This window comes from Atractosteus spatula, chromosome 5 (genome assembly GCF_055471065.1).
Source record: "Atractosteus spatula isolate fAtrSpa1 chromosome 5, fAtrSpa1.hap1, whole genome shotgun sequence".
NCBI classification, from domain to species: domain Eukaryota; kingdom Metazoa; phylum Chordata; class Actinopteri; order Semionotiformes; family Lepisosteidae; genus Atractosteus; species Atractosteus spatula.
In genome coordinates, this window is record NC_142710.1 from 27,823,200 (window position 1) to 27,845,873 (window position 22,674).

The following is a 22,674-nucleotide window of genomic DNA, read 5'->3' on the forward strand; positions in this document are numbered from 1 at the left end:
CTCTTTCTGCACCGTGCCCTCTCACAGCATCTAAGGCTGCCCTTTGCATCACTTGCCTTATAGTCTAAATTCTGATTACACCTGCGTTGTAACTACCTAAAAAATCCCAGTTCAAACAATGAGAGGGCAAGAAAGTCTGGAAAAAAAGTTCAACAAAAAGAGTCATTCTAAGCTGCAACAACCACCCACCTAACACAGAGCAAGTCTAATCCTGAACTCGCTGTACTGTTCCTCACAAGTTTTTACCTGCCACTAAGGCTCCAGCAAATACCTGAAGATTTGTACAAGAAAGGCACCGTTGTGAGAAACAAGTTGGCAGTACAAACTATCACAACACAGCCCCAGTCATGCTTTGTAACAAGCTCAATTTGCTCAGAAACACTGCTGACAGGGGCATTATCCTGGCGCCTCAGTGACTTAAATCACATTATTATGTACTTGTCATGTTGTGAAAACAAGGCCGTACCCTAAATTATTCCCAGCTTCCCAAACTTGATTCACAGATGATGGATAATGTGCTATCATGATAGATATGTCACAGGCTAAGAATTGCTCTCTCGCATCAATTAACGGTATAGTCCATAGGAATGTGTCAGGCCAATCTGCTTGCCCAGAGGAAAAACAAGATCTAATCTTTCTTTATTTTTGTCTTATTTCAGTGTTAAACCCTCTTTTGCTCCCCTGGCTGGAGAGGCTGGTTCCAAAAAAGCCTGAGGTAGAGAAAAGAGCTAGAGACCATTGTGTGCCCTCACACTACCAGCAGAGAGGAGGTGAAGTTTGAATACTTATCCCATGAACAAAATACTAACGCAGAAAATATAAAGTGATAAAGCGTTCCAGCTTCTAGTTTGTCCTGCACTTCACCCACTCACTGCTGTGCCAGGTGCGTGTCAGCGGTTGGTCACTTTCCTATGAATTACTGTGGTAGGAGAATGTGAAGATTCTGGGTCCAACACCATCAAACGCCAGGCAAAAGTTCCAGAAAGAATCTCTCTTGCTCTGCAACATGTCAGGCTCTGCTGCAATGATTTTTCTAAAGACTTTTAGACTAGTCCAAAGAAGGGGTGCAACAGGCGTACTCTTTAAGAATAAGGGAATATAGGATAAAGCAAGACGTGAAACACCTTTCTCATGTGGCTGTTGTCTTATCAGTTGAAGACTCTTATCTGGTGTTTTTTTTAAGAATCTCAAGGAATCTGCACTGTATATTTTATTTCAGATATTCTTGACTCTTGATGTTACCAGGGAGAGGAGAATCTGGCATACAACTACGGATGAGTGACTTTGAAATTTGTTCTAATTAACACATACAAGTTGAATTTCCAGCACCAACACCTTAAAATAAAGTCTTTAAGCCATTAATAATAAATACTGTATCCATTGTTTTGTTTTATTTTGTTCTAGCCTCAGGTACCTTGTCAATGATTATCAAAACAGGTTGAGCTTCAATTAAATTATTTAGAATAGCCTGATGCTTCCCCATTCCTGATCGTTTACTCAATAGATTTGTCAGAAAAAAAGTATACTCAAGCTGAACAGATAAATCATAAATTCTACTTCTGTAGTTTGGGGACAAAAAACTGTTCATTTTCTGGAACCACTGTAGAATTCAGAATATGCTGAAAATCAAAAACACGTCTCTTAAAGATTTCAAGTTGTCAAACATCACGAGCTTTGGAAGAATGGAGAATTAAAGGCTTTGTGAATAATAAATGCCCAGGAACTAACTTCATAAGTACAGAATCCTACTGCAGTCCTCTTTCCCTCTTTTTAAACAACAACATAGTCAAGAATCCCTAATGCTCAATGAAGAAGAGATTTGTAAATCATAGCCTCATTATATTTATTTTGCTGGTAAGCAAAATACTGCTCTCACCGGGTAGACGCATTGTTTTATTCTAAGCAACTGGATCAAATAGGATTTATGAAAAACTAGTAGCTCTCGCGCCCAGAGCTAGAGCTCACCTGATCCTCACAGTGTATATTCACAGCAGGCACCCTGCTCCCAAGTGCCCTGGTCACAAACACCTTGTGGTGCTCCAGTGCAAAAACTGTAAACTATAGGCATGCTGCATACTGTTGAAACAGGGTAGCAAAGAATTGAGAGTGAACTTACACAAGATGGCACTGTGAAGATATTTTTTCTTTAGAAAATGGTTCATTTAACCTATGACTGATGGTTTTTGGCAAAACATACCAATACTATTTGACACCAGTAAAGGTATGATTGCAGGGAATTCAATTAAATTGCTCCAAGGCTGGGGCATTATTTCTGAACATGAGATTATGCAAGCCATTTAACACTTTCAGATTCTGTGTTAAAACTCACTTTTATAATCTACCTTTTAATTGTTCAATTGACTTAGTAGTGTATGAGATGGTAGTGTATATACATCTCTACCGTTTTAATTTAAAGCACCTAAAGAGGATAGGCACGAAAGGCACTAAATAAAATAAAGATTATTTCAGAAGAATATATGGGGAAAAAAAGCTACAAAGGCAGCTATTGGGATTGGCATCTCCCAGATCATCATTTAAAACTCCAGTTACTTTAAAGCTCATTGTACTCCCTGTCTCACTACAGCCTCCTTTACCTAAAAATCTTCAGACCTGCACAATAATACAGCAAAACCAAGTTCTAGTTGAATGTTGGCAGGCCCTTTCTTTCGCACACCTTTTTTCTGGGTTATAATCACAATAAGGCATAAAGACTGGCTCAGCTGCTGGTGCACCACTAGTGATAAAACACTTTCTCATATTGCTGGCACTAACTGTATAATAATAAATAAGGACACCCTTTCCTTTAACTAGACTATTGGTTTAAATGTGTCGCACTTTGAACAACACCTTTAAATCCCCCTGGAGTCCTTATAGGTAGAACTGAGGGGAAGTTCATCAGGTGTTTTATGTAATTGGCCACCAACAAGAATCCATAAAGCTACCTATTTAACTTTTCTATGCATTTATGAGAAGTTTGATAGTAATTGTTTTTTCACAAAATACATTCCTTAAGTAGAAAGCAGTTTCCCATCTCCAGTTTTCAAATATTATGTACTCCTTATTTGTGTAATAAGAACACTTACTGGGTAATGATGAGAAACAGATCCTTCTCTAAATCAGTTAATTCTCTTAGGAAAACTAGACGTTGAAAAGCAACCTAAAGGTGCTTCTCACCACAGAGTTAATAGGGTTTGAAAAGCCACACCTTCCACCTGCAGGTTCCTGTAATCTGTTGTCTTTCACATTACCTCCACTTTCCTTCCAAAGGGAGCGCATGCACTAACTGCACACCTGGCAATGAGGGGAGGCTAATGTGACAGTTTGAGTTAATCACCTAGTGAGAATGACATGCCTGACAACCGTTTCCAAAAGCAACATAAACACAGCAGCGTTTTCTGCTAGTAAATCCTAATGTGGAACTCAACGGTTGATAAAAGCCTTATTTATTTCAGTAGGCACTCAATCGCTGAAACACTACATTAAAAATCAGGGCTGTGCTTCTATCTTTACCCTGAGCTAAAATTGCTCCAATAAATCAACTTCAACACATCGCCAGCTTGCAGAGGCAGAATGTGATATTCTTTTAGCATTATTTTTAACAGTGTTTTTCCAATAGTGTTGATGTACACAACTCTTAGTGAAATAAATGTCTTTAAAGGAACTAAATTTGTTTGAATCAGCTTTTAAGCAGGGTAGTTTCAGTAATGCTAAAAAAAACAGTGGCCAGATTGTGTCTGCACAAATGTTTTACTGTCAAAGAAGAAAATACCGTGTATATACTGTACTGTGTATACAGATATATCTGCACAAGCATTGATGTAAATATCAACACGATGGGTAACAAAGCTGAAGAAACTAAATTGTTGACACAAGCAGTAAGTAGAGGTAAAATCCTGCTTTACTCTAAGAACACTTTAAATGCTTCTGAGTTAGAATATGTTCTTCTGCCTCAGAGATCAATCTGGACTAAATTAGTGCCTGGTTTTCTAAAACTTCCCACATTTAAGATGCACCAAAATAATTAGAGGAAAGATGTGGGGAAGCTGACAGCAACCAGAAATAGGCCAGACACACTTCAGAGCCACAGAGTTCTAGGAGAAGCTTGTAAAAACCATTAGCATCCAAAAAATATTACCAAGTCATTAGACCATGGACCTAGACTTAGCAACAAGTGGTTTGGTTTTTGATTACATCACTTTACCAGTAAAACCTAAATTGATTACACATCTCAATGAGAAATACCAGGCATCATTTGTCTTCATCAGCCCAGATGCAGAAAGGAACGTTCTTATTTCAATTTTTGTAAAACACAAACCACAAAATATGTAGTCCAAACAACCTGAGCATGGCGAGTCCTCTATTGAACTGTGCATTTATTAAATATTAAATACAATATAGATTCTATGTAGGGAATTTTACAATCTAGCGTTTGTGTATGTTAATAAGACATATGCAAAAATTAAAAGAGCACAGCTCATTAATATAAGTTGGTGAATCATTTACAGAAATCATAGATAATTATAGCACAACGGAAAATGGTTCTGGCAACGTTCAATTAATTTCTTTGGAAGACGTGACTCCCATTCACTGTCTCGAGAGGGTTTTTCTAGGTTCATTACACTTGACTGAGCTGTTTCAGGGTGCTGCTACCCCTGCAGGACACTGGAAACATCTGCCCCTGCAGCCTGCTCACCTCACCCTTGCTCCCAGTTTAACAGCTGCACGATGAGACACTAAAGCACACAGTGCTAGCAGCCTACCAGCTATTGACTGCAATTCTGGACTTGAAGAGGCAAAATCTAGCACATTTTCAAGGTAAACGATAATCTTCCATTTAAGGACTTACAACTAACAAAGGACTTTGATCAGCAGTGATTTTCATTTTAATTCTACATTTCTAAACTAACTGAATGCAGTTGGTTTAATTCAAGGAAGTGCGATTGTTCCAGATATTTTGAACAGTTGGTGGAGTGTGTACCACCTGAACATCCTTTTTACTGCACATAATCTCTAGTGATTCAGAATAGCATCCTGACCGACTAAGCTACCCCCAATATGTACAGATAAACTACTGCAATAGGTATATACATCTAGAGGAACATTACATTTATTTTTATGGTTTGGATAATTTTTGAAGAGCTACTGTGATCTCAAAACAAATTGTACCAGAGTAGGTCCTCGTATCTTGGTGCAGATTCTACATCTGCAGCCTGTCTCTATGGTCACTGGTGGAACGTGTAGCTCTAGAGTCTTATGAATCAAATGTCTGATGTCTGGCCTGGGGTCCTTGCTTGGAAGAAAAGGCATTGTAAACCTGGACTGATCAAAGTCCTGACAAGTTTTTTAAGCACTGCTTTATTAGCTCTGAAGCCTATTATGCATACCAACTGGACTAGTTTTCTGAAGCAAGATTTGCACAGGTTTCCAAGAGTTAGGAAAAAATAAACTTAAAAGAATGGTTCTGCTCTTTTGCCCAATAAAAACATAAAAACTCAAATGTATAGCAGAACCCATTAAACATTTCAGATCTCATAGCCAAAGAGATACCATATCAGGGGGCTTCCTCCAGCCTGTGGAATACCACTCGCACCGTGACAGAAAAACACAGATTTACAGCCCAGCTCCGTGAGACAGAAAGTCATGCTGAATAGTGGAACAGCGCCAAGAGGGGCGGTGCTGAGAACAGTGTCTCTCCAGACACCGAGGCTGTGTGTGAGAGACACCCAGAGCCAGCACCCCCCCACACCCCCCGCCCCCCCAGCCTGGGGACTGTGCCAGCTGCCAGGGGGCGCAGCCAACTTTCTCAGCTCATAAAACCCCTCCGTCCCACCTACAGCTGTCTGTGCTGGGGCCTAACTCCGCTGCACAGGAGGGTGAGACAGGGTCAGAGTAAGGCTAACTGAAACTACACCCATATATTCGCTTTAATAAGACAGGCTGCATCTTTATTTATTTATTATTAGATGACTTAGCATGCCATTAATACTACTCGGAGCCTTAAGCACTTCTTGGCACAACAGCACACTCCTATATTCAGCCCAACTTGTGTATTGCAGATTAGGGAAAAAAACAACAACATTAACACTATATATATTTTACCCTAGTTTTTAAGATTACTTGGGTTATGACCTCAATTTATTCAGCTTTATTCCCTATCACTCAGTAATCTGAGTTATTCTGAGGAAATAAAAGTTCTGCCAAAAAAAGGGAAAAAAAGGCTCTGGGTGTGAGCAGGGAGTTTCGGAAGAGATCAATATAAACTGACTAGATAGCCTTTTACAAATACTGCACACCATGCCCTTACAGCATATAACCCAGCATTCTTGACTAGGACTGGTTCTTCAGGTACCAACAAGGAGCTGCCATGTTTCTGCGATACTAATACACAGTTACAGTGTGCTTCTAGCTCAAGATAGTCTATTTAGTCTTAAATGTTTCTTTTGATTCATTAGCAGTTATAGTATTGCTTACTCAGCCATACCCAGAATGAAACAAAACTGGATGCAATGCGTTACTCTTAAACTCCAGTAGAGGTCTCCTTTTCAAGAGACCAAGTTCATATTTGAAAGAATCCATCTTAATACATCCTAATTTACAGGCAAAAACAAAAACAGGAGATAAATATTTCTGTCTAAGCAAGACCAGCACTTCAAGTGGCACAGAAGGGATTCATAATTTTAATAATAGGTACATCTCAGGGATCCCCAATTCTATTCCTGGATGGATGGTGTATCGAATGGTTTTCATTCCAACAGAGCTTGCAGCAACCTGAATTGACTCATTATTGGATTAATTAGATAGTTTAATAGCTTCTCTCTCAGCTGCCAGTGCTTTGCAGACACACCAGCCCTCAAGGACTAGGACTGGAGTTATCTTGGTATGAAATATACATACATGGGAGAGTTAAGAAGGGTGTTTTTTGTAGCATGATGAAGAAACTTCATTGTTGGAAAATACAGACATTAAATGGATAATTATTCTAGTTTTTAATTCAGTTGGGAAGATGAATTTTTTTTCTCATGAGAGAAGGAACTGTTTAGGAGATCAGTTAGAGTGTGATTTCTGCCCTACTGCATACAAAAGTCTCAGAATCAATGCCTTTTAAAACCTGCTTCTCACTAGGGTGGGGTCAATCCAGAATTTTTTAATTTACTTCAATTCAATTCTCAAATGGGAATTTGATTTGAATTAATCCCAAGGACAGAGATTGGATTTGGAATTAACGTAGAATTTGATTCCATAATATTTAAAGAAATTCCATTCTTAAAACATGACTACTTCACTTATTATGATAGATGTGTCTCAGCCAACTTCCAAAAAACCTCTGTTATTCATCACTGTAAATAATATTGATTTTCAATATCATTCATACATATTAATATACACCATTCCAAACATTACCTTAATTAAAGCTTAAAGATTTCAAAACATTGTAATTGTATTTTGGTTTTAAATGTTAAAAGCGCTACTGTAGTCCAGTATCAATTGTTTTCTTAGCTTGTTTCTCACATGATTGTTTACTTATTCACTCCTCAAGGACCATAATACCCAGTGTCAAATCACAAATAATCACAATATAAAATGTTTCTATAAACATTGTTAGACCTTAAAATAATTTAAAACATTGAAATCAAAAGCTAACTTGAATTTAATTTATATTTTTGCTTTATTTTAAATGCAGCATGCTTTATTTAACATTGTTGTCAGTGTTCAATTCTAATCACCACAAGTTCCTCAAATGTGTTATTTTAATTACATCTATGTGGCCTGAACATACTTCCTAGCACGCTGAAAATTTGCTCTATGAGGGCAGATGATGGTAGAGTGCTTGCACACAACTTGTGCAAAGTTAGGTCAGCTGCTTTGGTTTTCTTTTCAGTTGACAATCAGTATCCTCTTTTAAGCATGGTAAGATGAAGTTGGCACTTCATGCAAATCTGGAACCATGAACCTTTGACAGCCATTAAATGGTTGTCATCTTTGGAAATAAAGAGGTGAGCTTATCTGTTAATTATGCGATTCTTGCACCAGCTATGCACCTGCCCAGTTTGAAATATGGATCACGGGTGGCAGTCATTTGGACCTCTTCGTGCTTACAAACACCCGGTGAGGTGTTTTTCTGTTGAGGTGATTCTATTGTTCGCTCCTGCAGGTCACCCTTAATTCTTCCACAGCACGTCAAAGACTGCAAACACATGCAATAACATAACTAGCTGTGACGGATTTCTCAGTCTGATGTTAATCTGGCTTCCTCAAATTGGTCCAGTGCCTCAAAGAGTTTCCCTATGAGTTTCAGCTCATAGTGCAAGGGAGTGCTGCCATGACTACATTAGAGGATCATCTTCAACTGGCTATTCCAACAGGTGTCATTTTCCAGCTCGAGTAGAAAACCTCCTCCAAGAGTTAATGGGGTTTCGTAGATGTGTGACAAAATGTCACAAATTTTGGGGATCATTACCATCAAGGATTTGAGAGGGCCTGCAAGGCCTGGACAACAAGCAGTACTGCATGGATGAAATATGGGCTCTGTTCAAGGACAGCTGCCTCATGTCATCAGTTTCACCACCTGGGACCTCTAATGGGGAAAACAGAACAAACGCCTGCACCATGTTGGCGACATTATCAGTCTTGGTCACTGATACTGTCGTGCCGTGTATGCTGCAGCTTGCAACAGTCTGCTCATACACTACAGATGTTTTCTGCTGTATGTTTGTCTTTGAAGCATTGACATGTCAGCGGGAAACTTTGAAGAGAAATCTAGAATGAAGTAGCCTGTGATTCCAAAAAATGAGCTCATGTCCCTGCTTGACAACAGAGCTTCAGAAAAGGCAGATGTCTTCAGCTTTTTGCATTGTATCCCTCATATCATCCTATTTTTAATGTACCAAAACATAAGTGGATAATTTGACTTAGAAGAAAACAAAAGATTAATAGACTGATACAGTATATGGTCTGGACATTTGAACAGAAAATCATTTTTAAAAATCAAACATTTGAACCATATTTTTGACAGTCGGGAAAAATATGAAATCGCTATTACAATTAATCAGCAGTGTTTCTTGTGATGTCTAAAAACAAATAAGACATTCATGTTTTTAAAATAAGTCGAATTTCATTGAATTTCATGGAATGAATTCAATTTCTTTCATTCCATTTCAAATTCTAATGTTGTATCCTTGAGACTAGTTCAAATCAAATTCCAAGTCAAGAACTGAATTGGAATGTATAACCAATTTTCAGTTTAATTCAGCACTGACTGAGCTCTGCTTTCCACTATACAGTTTGGGGAAAAAAAGCTGCTAGCTTGCCTTGATTACTTACCGATACTGTACAATGAAGTATTCTAAGCTATAAGACCTAATAAAGACTCTTGTAGAATGCTGAGAATTATAAATATATAGTACATGATATCCAGTCCAGTTAGACACTAAACACATGGGAATCAGGTGGAAAGGTTGGATGATGCCATGACAGTGACTACAGTTATACTGGGCACACTGAACGGAATTCACTTATATAAATATACTTTCCAATCCTGTGTCATATCTTGGTAGATTTGTAACTATAAAAAATGAAGAGTACTTTTCTGTACCCAGGGAACAAAACTTTTTTCTGGAACAAAAGCCTTTGAAATATGCCAAGCTAGATTATAACCACATGGCCCATTAGTGTCAGCATGTCACAAATAAAAACCCAGGTCTTAAACCCTCAACATATACTATCAGAGTCCAATAATAGGCAGTTTAAACAAAGTGGTCAGACTGGATGAAAAAATCAGAAGCCACACAGAAGTCTGATGTTTTTTTTTCTGGTGTTTAAGAGTTAGAGGCTGCTGCATGATGTGGGAAAAAACATTACAAGTTTTTGAATTAGAGCAAATTTAAATGAAGAATTATGAATGGAAATGGGATGAGAATCTCTTGACAGTACCTTGGCCTGCAGATTCATAGCTATCCGAGAATAACTTATTCATCAATCAGCCCTGGGTCTAATTGCATAGATCAAGAGTTGCTTATTTTTGTTAGGACATTTTGGTTTCAGAGGAGTAAATTCAAAAGGGAAAGTCACAAGTTGGAGTTTTTGATGGATGCATTATTGGTTGAAGAATACCATCTGCCCCAAAATCTCATCAGATATGCTTTGTGAGTATGATCAGATTGTAGATGCATAATTCAGGCCAATATAAACACTCGCTAGCGCAGCATTTATGCCAGATTTCACCAGTCATAATCACAGACAGTGTGAGGGTGTCAGTCGTTCTGCCTGAGCAAGCAGAGGGCTGCTGCCCATGTGAACGTGTCACTGTGTTGAGGGAGACTGTCTCTCTGATAGATGAGAGCTCATGGTCACTGTGCCTGAGCACACTCTACAGACTCTCCTCGCATGAACTCACAGTTCACCAGCTCTCTATTAATGAAGAGAAAAGAGAAAAATCTGACAGCAGTGCAAAAAGCCAAGAGAGAAGAGAAAAAATATTGACTTTAAAGTTTCATCCTTTCATCCTGTGCCTGGTGTTAAGAAAGGTCTGGCTGAGCTATATTAAATGAAAAAGGTTCCGTGTTCGTCACACGTAATATCACCCACCCATTTATTTAGCCTGAAAGGAATTTCTGGACAAAAACAGTGTTTTTTTACATTTGGCTACCTGTCATTATAAAAAATTGTCTTCAGTGTTGTGTTACAAAACAGCAAATACAGTTACAAAATACAGCAGGTAGCACTAGATAAATCAATTCATCAGTACTGACTTCACTTTTAATCAGCTGACAGAAGGCATTAATATACCAATGATCCACAAAACACATGGCAATGATGTAAGAAACCTAGAAGATAACACTTTTTAAGAGGCAATGGATCACTGAACAGAGCGTATCTGTATTGCATGGGAAACGCAGCCTCATGCAGCACTGTATCCGCAGCCCTTATCAGTCTAATAGATGGAGAGTAAGGACACAGCTCTGGGAGTCTCAGCATTTCAGCCGAAAAAGATCAGCTGTTCTACTTCCAGTGTTAGAATGAATGTCTTTCTTTCCCTTCAGTTCATTTTCTCTGAAGGAACCACAATGAATTAAGAAGACTAATATCTACTTTTACTTAACTGAAACCCCGTAAGTCTTTTCCATTTAAATTAAAGAGTGAAATACTACTCAGGAGGGCATGAACTGCTCCAGATGAGACGTGAACCCATGAACACTAATGTGTAAGACACTAATGTGGCAAACAGAGTCTTTCTGGTGGCAAGAGGTCACAAATTAGACAGGATTAACGTCCCCCTTGTGTACCATTCTGCGGGTAGCTGGTCTCAGCAGGCTGTGATCTTGAATTAATCTTGCTGGCAGCTCTCCTCAACACTGGTTGTCAAATTACCCTCCTAACTCTGCGGCAGAAAATCCCCCCCAAATGGGAACAGACCCATCACAACACAGCGGAATACTGAGGCTCAACTCCGTTCCCTGACCAGAACACTGAGAGTGCCCACCCCCCGGGAAAAAAGGCATTCAAGAACAGCAATGTCCTTTCCTGGACAGTTTCACATACTGAGACACTTCAAAAGCACAGTGAGATGTGGCAGACGTTGTACAGCCTGAGGAATTTCATCCCTTTCAGTACCAAAGCGCCACAGGGCAAGCAATAAAAGTGGATTGTTTTACAAAACCTTCATAAGCTATAAGTCATGAGGCTCTTGGGAGTTTCACTCAGGCTAGTGAAGTTATATGTCAGTAATGGCAGTATTTAAGGGTTTCAGGGCAGACAACAGGACTGATCAATTGCATAAGTGCAGACAGCAGGAGTCACAGGCTGACCATAGCAAAGAAGCTGTTTACAGCTGTCACTGTTCTGCTAAGTTTGTTCATGACACAACCTTCATTCACATAGAGCTTGGCAAAAATAACACAGATGACCCCAATACATACCGTATAATACACACTGGATAATTCCTTTTAGTATATTTGGGCTGTTTGTGTTCTGGTGAGTCGTACCATATACATATATACATGTATTCAATTTTCCCAGTACTAGTGATAATAATAGTGTTTATTTTTTCACCAACATCTAGACACACAGTACCAGCCTTACAAGCTCATTTAATAGGGCAGGGCTTTATACATTTGGACATATATTCATGGATACATAAATTAAATAACTTATATCCCAAAGTTTCTGTACTCTTGCTTCCTGCTTTCCTAACTTTAGACACATTTACAGAAGAGAAATTATCCCCAGAAATGTAACTGTGGCCGAATTATTTCTCCATACATATCTCCACCTCCATATGATTTATGGCCCATAACAAGCTGGGACAACATAGCACAAAGCTGCATGACTGTGTTTAAAAGGAGATTTCTACTGACATGGTGTGCTGGTGAGCCAGTGATTAATGAATTCTTGCTGATCCAACACACAGGAGACCAGTTGCATAATGCCAGGCTCAGCACAGTACTATAAAGCTCTAGCCTGGCCTACATTCTGACAATCCCTTCAAGACCAGCGAGATACCAGCTGTTTGTGAGGTCTGTCTAAAGACCAATGTCAGTGTAAATGGAAAATGGCCCCTTCAGCTGCTCTGAAAGCTACTGCTTTACTATCACCACCTTCAATCTTCCATTCTGATGTTTGTCAGCATTGCACTTTGAAGTGTAAGCACAAAAGAGAGAGTCATGGAGAAAAAAAACTACAATATAATATAACATAATATATCATTCAATCCTCAGCTAGCTGGCAAAAACATGCTCCGTTCTGAACACATTTTTGTTACAAATGTTTAGAGAAACAAGGGTGAAGTTTAGTTCTTTCTAAGCAATTAACCCATCATTCTACGTTTTGATTCAGCCACCTATAAAAGCTTCTTGTTGCTGACAATAACTTGGAAGTAAAAATGAAGATTCACTCCATACTCCACTAAAAGAACAGCCATTTTTCCCTTACTGAAGTGTTGTAGCTGTCAGGTAGCTGTCAGGTAGATGCATTGGCCTCACTACACAGGTATCTAACCTTTTCTGTCTACAGGCTGTGTACCCAGCAAAGCACTGGAATTGCATTCGGAAACATTTAGCTAAATGACCATGATGAAATATATGTACACAGACACTTGACAGCGCAATGCCCAAGTAACTCCAGTCCAGTAATCCCAAATGCTAGTGCCATATAAAAACCATCTGGAATGGCCTGAAAGTTAAGTTTTCCCAACAGCATTTGCCCATGCTTGGATCTTGAGGAAACTGGGTTTGCTAATCACCTACTGTATTCCTACCCATGGGATAAAGGGAAAGCACCAGATTTCAGAAAAACTGGATGTTTCTGAAGGCTCCTGAGTGATTGGCATCTGAGGCTTTATTTTGCTTGCCTCCATTTGTTTTTCTCTGATATTTATAATATACCAAGAGAAAAAAGGTATCATGGGTAGTCAGTACCCTCCTTGAATCCATTTAACTTTTATGCTGATCTGCTGGTTTGTTAACCTGAATCTGAGAACAAACTGGGCAGCCTTGTGAAACTATGTCAGAAGGTCATTGGTGCTGATCTTCCAGCCCTCTCCTCCATCTATCATACATGTGTTTGCATAAAGCAAAATCCATCTGTGATGATCCTTCACACCCCTTGTTGAATTACTTTTCTATGTAAATACAGTGCAGTCCTTAAGTATTTGGACAGTGTCAAAATTTTTGCTGTTTTGGCTCTGTACATCAGCACATTGGATTTGAAATAAGCAATGACTGAGGTTAAAGTGCAGAATGTCAGCTTTAATTTACGTCTATATTGGGTGAGCCATATAGGAATCACAGCCCTTTTTATACATAGTCTTTTAGGGGACCAAACGTAATTGAACAATTGGCTGCTCAGTTGTTTCTTGGCAAGGTTTAGAGTTGATTCTAGATGTGGCATTTGCATCTGGAGTCTGTTGCTGTTGTCTCTCAACAGGAGGACCAACATGAGTCATTGTTTCATTTCAAATCCAATGTGCTGGAGAATAAAAAAATTGTGTCACTCTCCACATACTTACGGACTGCACTGTATGTATGCGTATTGTTGTTGTCGTTTTTTCCTTTCCGCCTGTGTACCAACTGCTGCTGTAAAAACAAATTGCACCTTCAGGTATAATAACGAGTCTCCCTCTCTCCCATTATATTTATTGAGAGGTATTAAAAATGCAACAGATGAGTATAGGAACCTGCGATAAACTTGCCTGTGGAAGCTCCAGGAAGTATCTCTAAGGTCATAAGGTACTAGGAAGATGGAAAAATTGTCAAAGCCAAATTGGTTAAGCAAAAAAACTCAATAATACAGAGAAACAAAGGTAAGAGAAAGTCTAAGCATTTAAAGCATTTCTCTAATGGACAGGGCAAGACTCCACTCACTTTAGCCCTTTAGAGTCTAAATCTGTAGCTGGCAGTTATTAAACAAATAGGACTAATAAAAAAACAATACAATCGCATAGCATAATACACAAGACGGACAAAATAATAACAATACAACAAGCGATGCTGACAAACCAGAATCCTGTTACACAGGCAAGTAAAAACATGAGTGTGTATAGTAGGTATGTATGTAAGGGTGTGTGCATAGACAATGACCTTACAAGAGGTCATGAGATGAAGAAAAAATGTTATTATTCATAACAAAACCAATATGCAAATACAACCAATTTGTAGCATTTTTAATTTGTCTCAGTACATTATCTGCATACAGAAACAAACTTGTGCTCCAGGCTCAGTCCGAAAGCCCCCTTTTCCTCACCAGGCTATCAGCAGCGGAAGTAGGGGTAGATATACTACCCAGCAACAGGATGCCCCGTGCTCCTCACCTCTGATGGTGAGAACTGTGTGACCTACCCTTCCCCATTACACTCTATCTAACCAGGGCCACGGAGGTGTTAAATACCAAAGACAGCACCGTCAGCAGTAGCGGTAACCAAAGATAAAAAATAAAAACCCTGTGCTTTCAGGGACACATCAGAGCAGCGTCCCTCGCCAACTCTGAACTCCAGCCTGACTCCCACAGCCCCTTTGTGTCCAGTTTTAATTATGCACTTATTAACAAATAAACAAAGGATTTCCTTTCAGCCTCCATGGCTAACAAAACAAGTAATACCATTCCCTGAGTGATAACTTTATTGAGCACCCCGAAAAAAAAAAAAGCCCATTTAGAGCTCCAGTACAGTGAGACCCATAGAAGGATAGAAGGCATTGGGGGCAATGAATGGGCTATTTCCTGCCTGATGCTGCCATTGAGCAGGCTGTGACAGAACTGTGAAAAGTTTCCCCCTCTCCTCTCCATTATCCAGAGTCTGTTTCTGGCACAGCTGCAGAAGGGAAGGTGGTGTGGTGGGGGGAGGGGTGGTTGGGCATCAATCAAGGCGAATGGCAGCTAGAGGAAGTCCGAGCTGTGCAAGCTGGCCTCAGACAAGAAGCTTTGTTATCCTGTGAGCTCCTGGACTGGATGGCACAGCTACACAGAGGCAGCACTCTGCAGCTCCTGTCTCCTCTGCAGTGCATTCTCTCTCATTGCATGGCTCTGTCACTGACCTTTCCCTCAACTATAAATTATTTCTCCAGCCTTGAGCCCCAGATGGCTTTTACATCAGTTATTTACATTCCTTTTCAATAAATCAGCTGGTCCCAATTCAAATATTCTCAAATGTGCTTTGTTCCTTAAATCCTCCATGACCCATCACCATTCTTTAGCACGGTGATTGCTTTATCATTTACCTTGATGACTATATTGATGTTAATTGATTAAAAAAAAAACACAATACTATCCTTTCTAGCTATTACAAGGAATGCCCAATCTCCCCTATCTGTAGACACACCAAAGCTGAGCTTATGTTGTTATATTGTTTTAGATCTACAGATTTAACATTTCTGTCCCTGACAATTTTTACTCATTTTTTACACAGAGGCTGAAAGTTTTGCTTCTGCTTGGCAAGTCCGTGCCACTCTCTGAAAATACTGGAAATAAATCTGATTGGATCTAGAATGGAAGAGAAACAGCTTCTTATTCTGAAAGATTGTGCAGCTCATACAGTGAAAACAAAGGTCACGTCGCAGGCCCGTCCAAGCTTATTCTGGACACACACTTCTTGCCGAATTAGGAAGAGAAAACACTTTCACTCCCACCTCACTATTACACGCGGTTAAATAAAAATCTAAAACATTTCCAAATCAAACAGCCCTGATCTATTTCTTAAAGCAGGGATGTCTAATTCAACTCCTTAAGGGCCACTTTCCAGCAAATTTTATAGGTCTCTGTCTAAAGGGTATTTTTTTACACCGGTCAGGTGTCATTTAAAGAGCTTGAGATTGTATCCTTGGCACCATTACTTGACTCATTATACAATTTCAAATAGAGGAAGTCCACTGATAGGTCTGCAATGGCTCCTTTTTGAGTTAAACCTGAGTAGGCCACAAATTAAATACTATTTTTGTTTCTATTATTTACAAAACTGTTCTTATGTTTTTATGTTGTTAAAGGAGTTCAATAATGAGCAGCAAACTGAAGCAATATATACTTTTTTTAGATGTCAAAAATATCAAAAGGTGCTTTCAGATGTCCTTACTGTTTATGCTGAGAGAAACTGGAATGTCTAAACCTGGAAATAGTTTCAAACGGTGGTAAAGCAAAAAAAGGCCAGATAAGCAAAGAGAAATGATTCCCAATACTTGAGCTCACACCAAGACAAGAAATTGTTTCCAAATGCAGATAATTACAATACAAAGAGGGCCCACCACATTTATTCATACCCCTGATGAAATAGGAACAATGAACGTTAAGTAATAAAGATTTACAGATCAGATGTTTCTGATATAAATTTTAAAGTAGTGCACAGAAATCTTAATAGCTTTGCGCATAGCAAAGTCATATTTGTCATCAATATTTTAAAGCCAGAAAACACGAGGGTCACAATTATTCACAACCTTGTAGTCAGTGTTTTGTAAATTTCCTCTGGCAGGGATTACACAGACTAGACACTTCTTTAATGATCTATGTGATTCTGGCACTTCAGAGGGTATATTTATGAAATTCCTCCATATAAAACTGCTCTATACTCTTCAGACCCTTTGGTTACAATTAGTAAACTGCCACATTGAGTTAGAATAATGTCAACAACACTTATTCTGTGCACAGTTAACCATTCCTTTGTCAATTTTGATGTATGTCTTGGATCATTGTCATGCTGATAGGTCTACTTTCATCCAAGCTTGAGCTTCTTGGCAGAAATATCCAGGTGTCTGGCCAAAATCTCCTGATACGTGATGTAGTTAATTATTCCCACTATCTTAACAAGGGCTGCAGGACCCATAAAACAACCCCAAAACATAACATACGTACTGTAGTTTCAGCAATATTTCACCATGGGCACGAGTGTTTCCTTAACATGAGCTTCATCTTTTTTAAGCCACACATAATGCGGGTAAGTAAGTAAAAAAAATCTCAATTTTCATTTAATCTATCCATAGGGCATTGTTTCAGTTGTCATTTATATGATGTTTGGCATGTTTGAGTCATTTGCTGTCAGAAGACACTTTGTCCTTGCAATACAAGTTTAAATGACACATTCATGTGGGTGACTTTGAATGGTCATTTTTGATATTTTGTACCCTGATGAGGTTAGCTTTTGTTTCTGCACTCATGGTTGCATGACACCTGTTTCTAGCATGATTGCCACTATATCTGTGGCCTTAAATTCTTTAATAATCAAGTATTATTACCAGTAAAGTATTATCTACCAGTAAAAACTGGTAGATACTAACAGTCTAACATGTAACAGACTCTAACATGTAAAACCTGACTCATGTCATTTTAACTGTGTGAAACTGGTTAATATTAATGTGAACAACTTAAGTATCAGGTTTGGCCTATATCATGTAACATGAATGACTGTAGATTCAAAATCCCATTATGTGCATGAAGTTATTGTGATTTTGATGTACAGTAATAAAAAGTTAGGAATTGTTGCAAAATTGAAAAAACTGATGCAGGTCTAGAAAGATTTCTAATGTTTAGAAACCAAGGAGTCCTAACACTCAAGACAGTACTCTTACATATTTTTCCACATGTCAAGATGAATGGTGAATCTTTGTGTTTTACCTACTAAATTATCCCTGGAATACGGTGTCTTATACTCAGACTTGAAACATTTTGGGATGAAATAAATTTCAGTCGAAAGTGATACTTCTTATGAAGACCTGCCTCCACTACCACTTTTTTTACCTCCACGGTAAAAGATTAAGAGAATTATGTTAACACCAGAAGTGGGTTATTACTGCCCTGGCTATATAAAACCCAAGAAATGCCTGAGCATAAACAAACAGAAATGCATTTGCTCATGCCAAGACCAGGGCTATCTCCACATTGAGCAGACTAGAACAGGATTATAACCATGCAGACAGCTAACTCTCCATACCTTATATCTCATCTTAGGGCAAGAGTGAATGTAGAAGCCCAGGTAGTAAAAACAGAGCTTGGGAGCCTTCTGATGGAGCTGTCGGGTGAAAGCGATTTCCCTGCACGAAGAGATAAGAAAAAAAGCACTTCAGTTTCAATAGGAACACATTCAGGTCTCCCCCCCCCCCCCGCCTTTCGTTCTTTTTCTCACTCTCTCTATTCATTATAGGCTTTCTTCCCCTTAAAGCTAGCTGCACTGGAGAAAAACACTTCTAGGTCAAACCTTTGCCAAACTGCAGCCCGCGGAAAGGGCAGGTTTCAACATTCCCAGCCCCCCGACAAAAGCAGACGGAGAATTGAAATGAATATGAATGACGAGGGAGCAGATAGAGGTGAGGGGGCCATTCACAAATCCCTCTGCCCCCCCACCACCACCTCCACTGGCTGAATGCTGAAGCCTCTATTATCCAGGCATCGCCTCTCATTAAGAGGCTGATCTGAAATTCAAACAGAGAACAATTATATACACCCTTTTAAGGTCTCTTGTTAATATTAATATGCACATAGGAGCCTTTTCTATTACAGACACCAGCCTTTGCAATGATGACCAGCTGGGCTGAAGACAACAGTACAACAGCATAAGCGCTATTTTAAGAAACGTCCACCCCCCCCAGTTCTAAATCTTTCTCTTACTTCTGAAAACCCATGAGAGGCACTTCATCTTCCTCACCAATTCATATGCAAATATAGCTGCTTGAGAGAAGAAGAGAAGAGCGAAGAAGGGTACAAGGAGAGGAGCCCAAAGCCTATTCCGTAGCTAAAATGACAAAGATCCACCCTATCCCAGGTAGAATGGTGTCACCTCAAAATCCCAGTGCGCTGCCTTTCCACTCAGTTTCAGACACAACAGCTAAACGCAGACTAGTAATCAGTGTTCGATTATATCTAGTTTTTATCAGGCACATAACCTTCCAAAAATACTTCACGGCTCAAAACTGAGCTTCGTAATTATCTATTTTATTTAAAATGTAGATTGGTTTTGTCTTAACAAAAAAGAATTCCACGCTAACAGTATTGTAAAAGATTTACAATCCAAGCCCTCTGTGTTACTGGAAAATGAAAAGGGATAAGACACTTCCCAGGCTATTACATCTAAGAACATGGTCATGCTCTTTCTGGATTTGTGCTGGTTCAGCAGTGCCCACTTTTTTAACTGCACACAGTGATGGGGTTTTTAAAAGCAGCAGGTACAAAAATAGTTTAAAAGGACCTGAGCATGATTAAACAAAAAAACATTGTCTACAAACAACTTAAGAATATTTCTTCCTCTTTTTCGTGACAGAATGGGACCTCTTGTGCATACAGTATACAGAGAAGAGATTTAGGTTTGTTTCTCTTGGACAGGACTGTAGGGCCTGAAGTTAAGTTTTTGATGACTTGAGCTAATTTTTTTTTTAAGTTTGAAATCAGCATATTTATTCAGATTGTCTTAATCAGGATTCCTACTTGTTGGCACAGGCACACAGCTTCCTTTTATAAGCAAATTTAAAAGGTAGGGGAAACTGGTAACACATCCTGGGGAATAGCTGTAGAAACACTGAGAATATACAGCCTGAAATCACCCACATATGCAGAAAAATAACTGAAAAGGCTTTTTCATGCTATAAAGTTAGACTCTTGGAAAGTCATGCCAAGGGTAACTTTCTTTTAAGGTAACAGATTAAACAGGCTTATACAAGGGTCTTAAACTAATAGTTCAGCAGCAGTTTGACATCTGTTAAAAGAGATGTTAAGCCCCACATAAGAAAAGCAGTTATAACTAAGCATCCACAGACTGTATAAACTGTAGAAAGGTAAGAATACTTCATGAATATGTTTCCTTTTTTAACAGCCAAACATTGATCACTTTTCCAATAAGAAAACCACTGCAGACTTGCCTAATCAAAACTTGAGCCTTTTACATAAAGTCAAGACAAGGAATAACTGTCAAGCAATATAGAAATCACCACACAATAACAGCACCCATTTTGTTTCCAGACAAGCGAGGACAGCTATGATATGTAAACCTCACATTCCAAGGAGTTTTCTTAAAATGTTGTGCTAGCAAAAAAAAAAATAAAGATAAAAAACTGGGCTTTATCATGCGTATACAATAGTGCTGTACAGATCTGGTCATTAAGGATCCCTGCTAATCAGGTTTTATAGATTTCTTCAAATCATTACTTGTTTAACATCTAAGGTTAAAGTGGTTAAATTAAGCATATAATGAGGCTATTTACCTAATTAAAAATTACAATGAAATGAAAACCAGAGGAAACCTGGGTTTCAAGGTCCGCATTTGTGGAATGGTATGAATACTACATTCATAAGTTGTAAGGAGTGCTTTTTTAACCGCAAACATACTGGAAATCATCAAATAAATCATCAACATACCTCAGACTGAGTAAGAACAGTTCTCTATTGAACAAAATTGGGGAACTGAAATGTACTGTATATTAATAATTGCAGAAGAAACTTAAAATGCAATGTCACATGGTATTTAAAATATCCATGCCATAAAATGCGAAACTAAGACATTTTGAAAAATGAGACATTTACAAAAAATAACTGTGAATTTGGAAAGGCCTTGTATATGACCTTTCAACAGTTTCTAGAAATTTAAAGCCTGTTAACTTACCTGAATAAATTTGTATAAAGGCACATCGTTAAAATAATAATTAAATCTTTCTTGAGTATAATTATATACAACAGCTGGGAGTTTGTAACACCTGAAATGGATGAAACTATGCAATAGGAACTACACTGCCAACCTTGTATCCTGTAAGGAAATTCTGCTGGTAGCTAATGTGAAGACGGGGGTTCCCAGCATACTGACGTGTAAGTGTTTAGGGGTGAAACGTCACCTGAGGGCAGTGTAGGACCCCAGAGACAGGCTGGAGAAGTCTGGGTCATAGTACAGGTACACTGAGGACACACTGGTAGGAAGGATGTCAATCACTCCCACTGCAATTATTCTGCCATCCAGCCAGTACTGCTGATGGAAGGAACCATAGCCACAATCTGGTCCGTCTGGGGCACTTTCAGCCTGGGGAGAGAAAAAAAATGTGCTCTTAAATCATCAAAGCACTTGTCATAAGAATACAAGAAAAGATAAAGACTAAAATTATGAGCCAGCAGCCATATCACCCTGCAACGCACAACTGGCAACCCACTGAAGCTAAGCAGGTTTTAGCCTGGTCAGTACCTGGATGAGAGACCTCCTGGGAAAAACTAAGGTTGCTGCTGGAAGAGGTGTTAGTGGGGCCAGCAGGGGGTGCTCACCCTGTGGTCCATGTGGGTCCTAATGCCCCAGTATAGTGACTGGGACACTATACTGTAAACAGGCGCTGTCCTTCAGATGAGACGTAAAACCGAGGTCCTAACTCTCTGTGGTCATGAAAAATCCCAGGGTGTTTCTCAAAAAAAAAATAGGGGTGTAACCCCGGCGTCCTGGCCAAATTTCCCATTGGCCCTTACCAATCATGGCCTCCTAATAATCCCCCTCTATCAATTGGCTTCGTTACTCTGCTCTCCTCCTCACTGATAGCTGATGTGTGGTGAGTGTTCTGGCGCACTATGGCTGCCATCACATCATCCAGGTGGATCACCACCACATTGCATCGCATCACCACATTGGTGGTGGTGGAGGGGAGTCCCCATTACCTGTAAACCGCTTTGAGTGGAGTGTCCAGAAAAGCGCTATATAAGTGTCAGCAATTATAATTATTATTAAAACTGACCATTCGGCAGAACAGAGTAACCATTTTTTCCCCACTATCTGTCACCACGTGAAGAGTAGTTATGACAGATCCCTCATGCCACCTTCCACAAATGGGCTTAGCAATTTACTGCCGGTAGAAAAAAACGTTTTAGCTTTGGGATATAAAAATGCTCTTACCATGCTCTGTTGTCTGTGGTTTAATATTCTGCTTGCTGGTATACTAACCGTAACTTACTGCAATCATTAAAACAATGCAACTGCACAAATCTTATGGCATTTCTTGAAAGCACAAGCATTACCTTGAGATTCCATTCTAGAATACAGCTGGAATACAGTTACAGAACATTTCTGTGCTTTGGAAGTATAGAGCAGGGCTCTGTACTCATTGGCTTTACTGGAAGACACAGTATCAGAACAGAAGGTGGAAACAGAAAGTTAAATCACACAAGCCAGGGCACCAAAAGCAAGTCCTTAGTAAGGAGCTTCGACACGTGCAGATTTTCTGTAGCGATTCAAGTAAGACTGTTAAG

At 39.2% G+C, this 22,674-nt stretch overlaps 1 protein-coding gene across 3 annotated transcripts in view; it reads right to left on the reverse strand.

Moving 5' to 3' along the window:
* ate1 (arginyltransferase 1) overlaps positions 1–22,674 on the reverse strand; it is a 96,009-nt gene that overhangs the window by 25,231 nt on the left and 48,104 nt on the right. For all 3 annotated transcript variants that reach the window (XM_088917437.1, XM_088917438.1, XM_088917436.1), the window contains 2 exons: positions 21,288–21,469; positions 18,404–18,503 (listed from right to left, as the gene is read on the reverse strand). In XM_088917437.1, the coding sequence (XP_088773563.1) occupies positions 18,404–18,503; positions 21,288–21,469 (282 nt within the window). The remainder of the gene's footprint in view (positions 1–18,403; positions 18,504–21,287; positions 21,470–22,674) is intronic.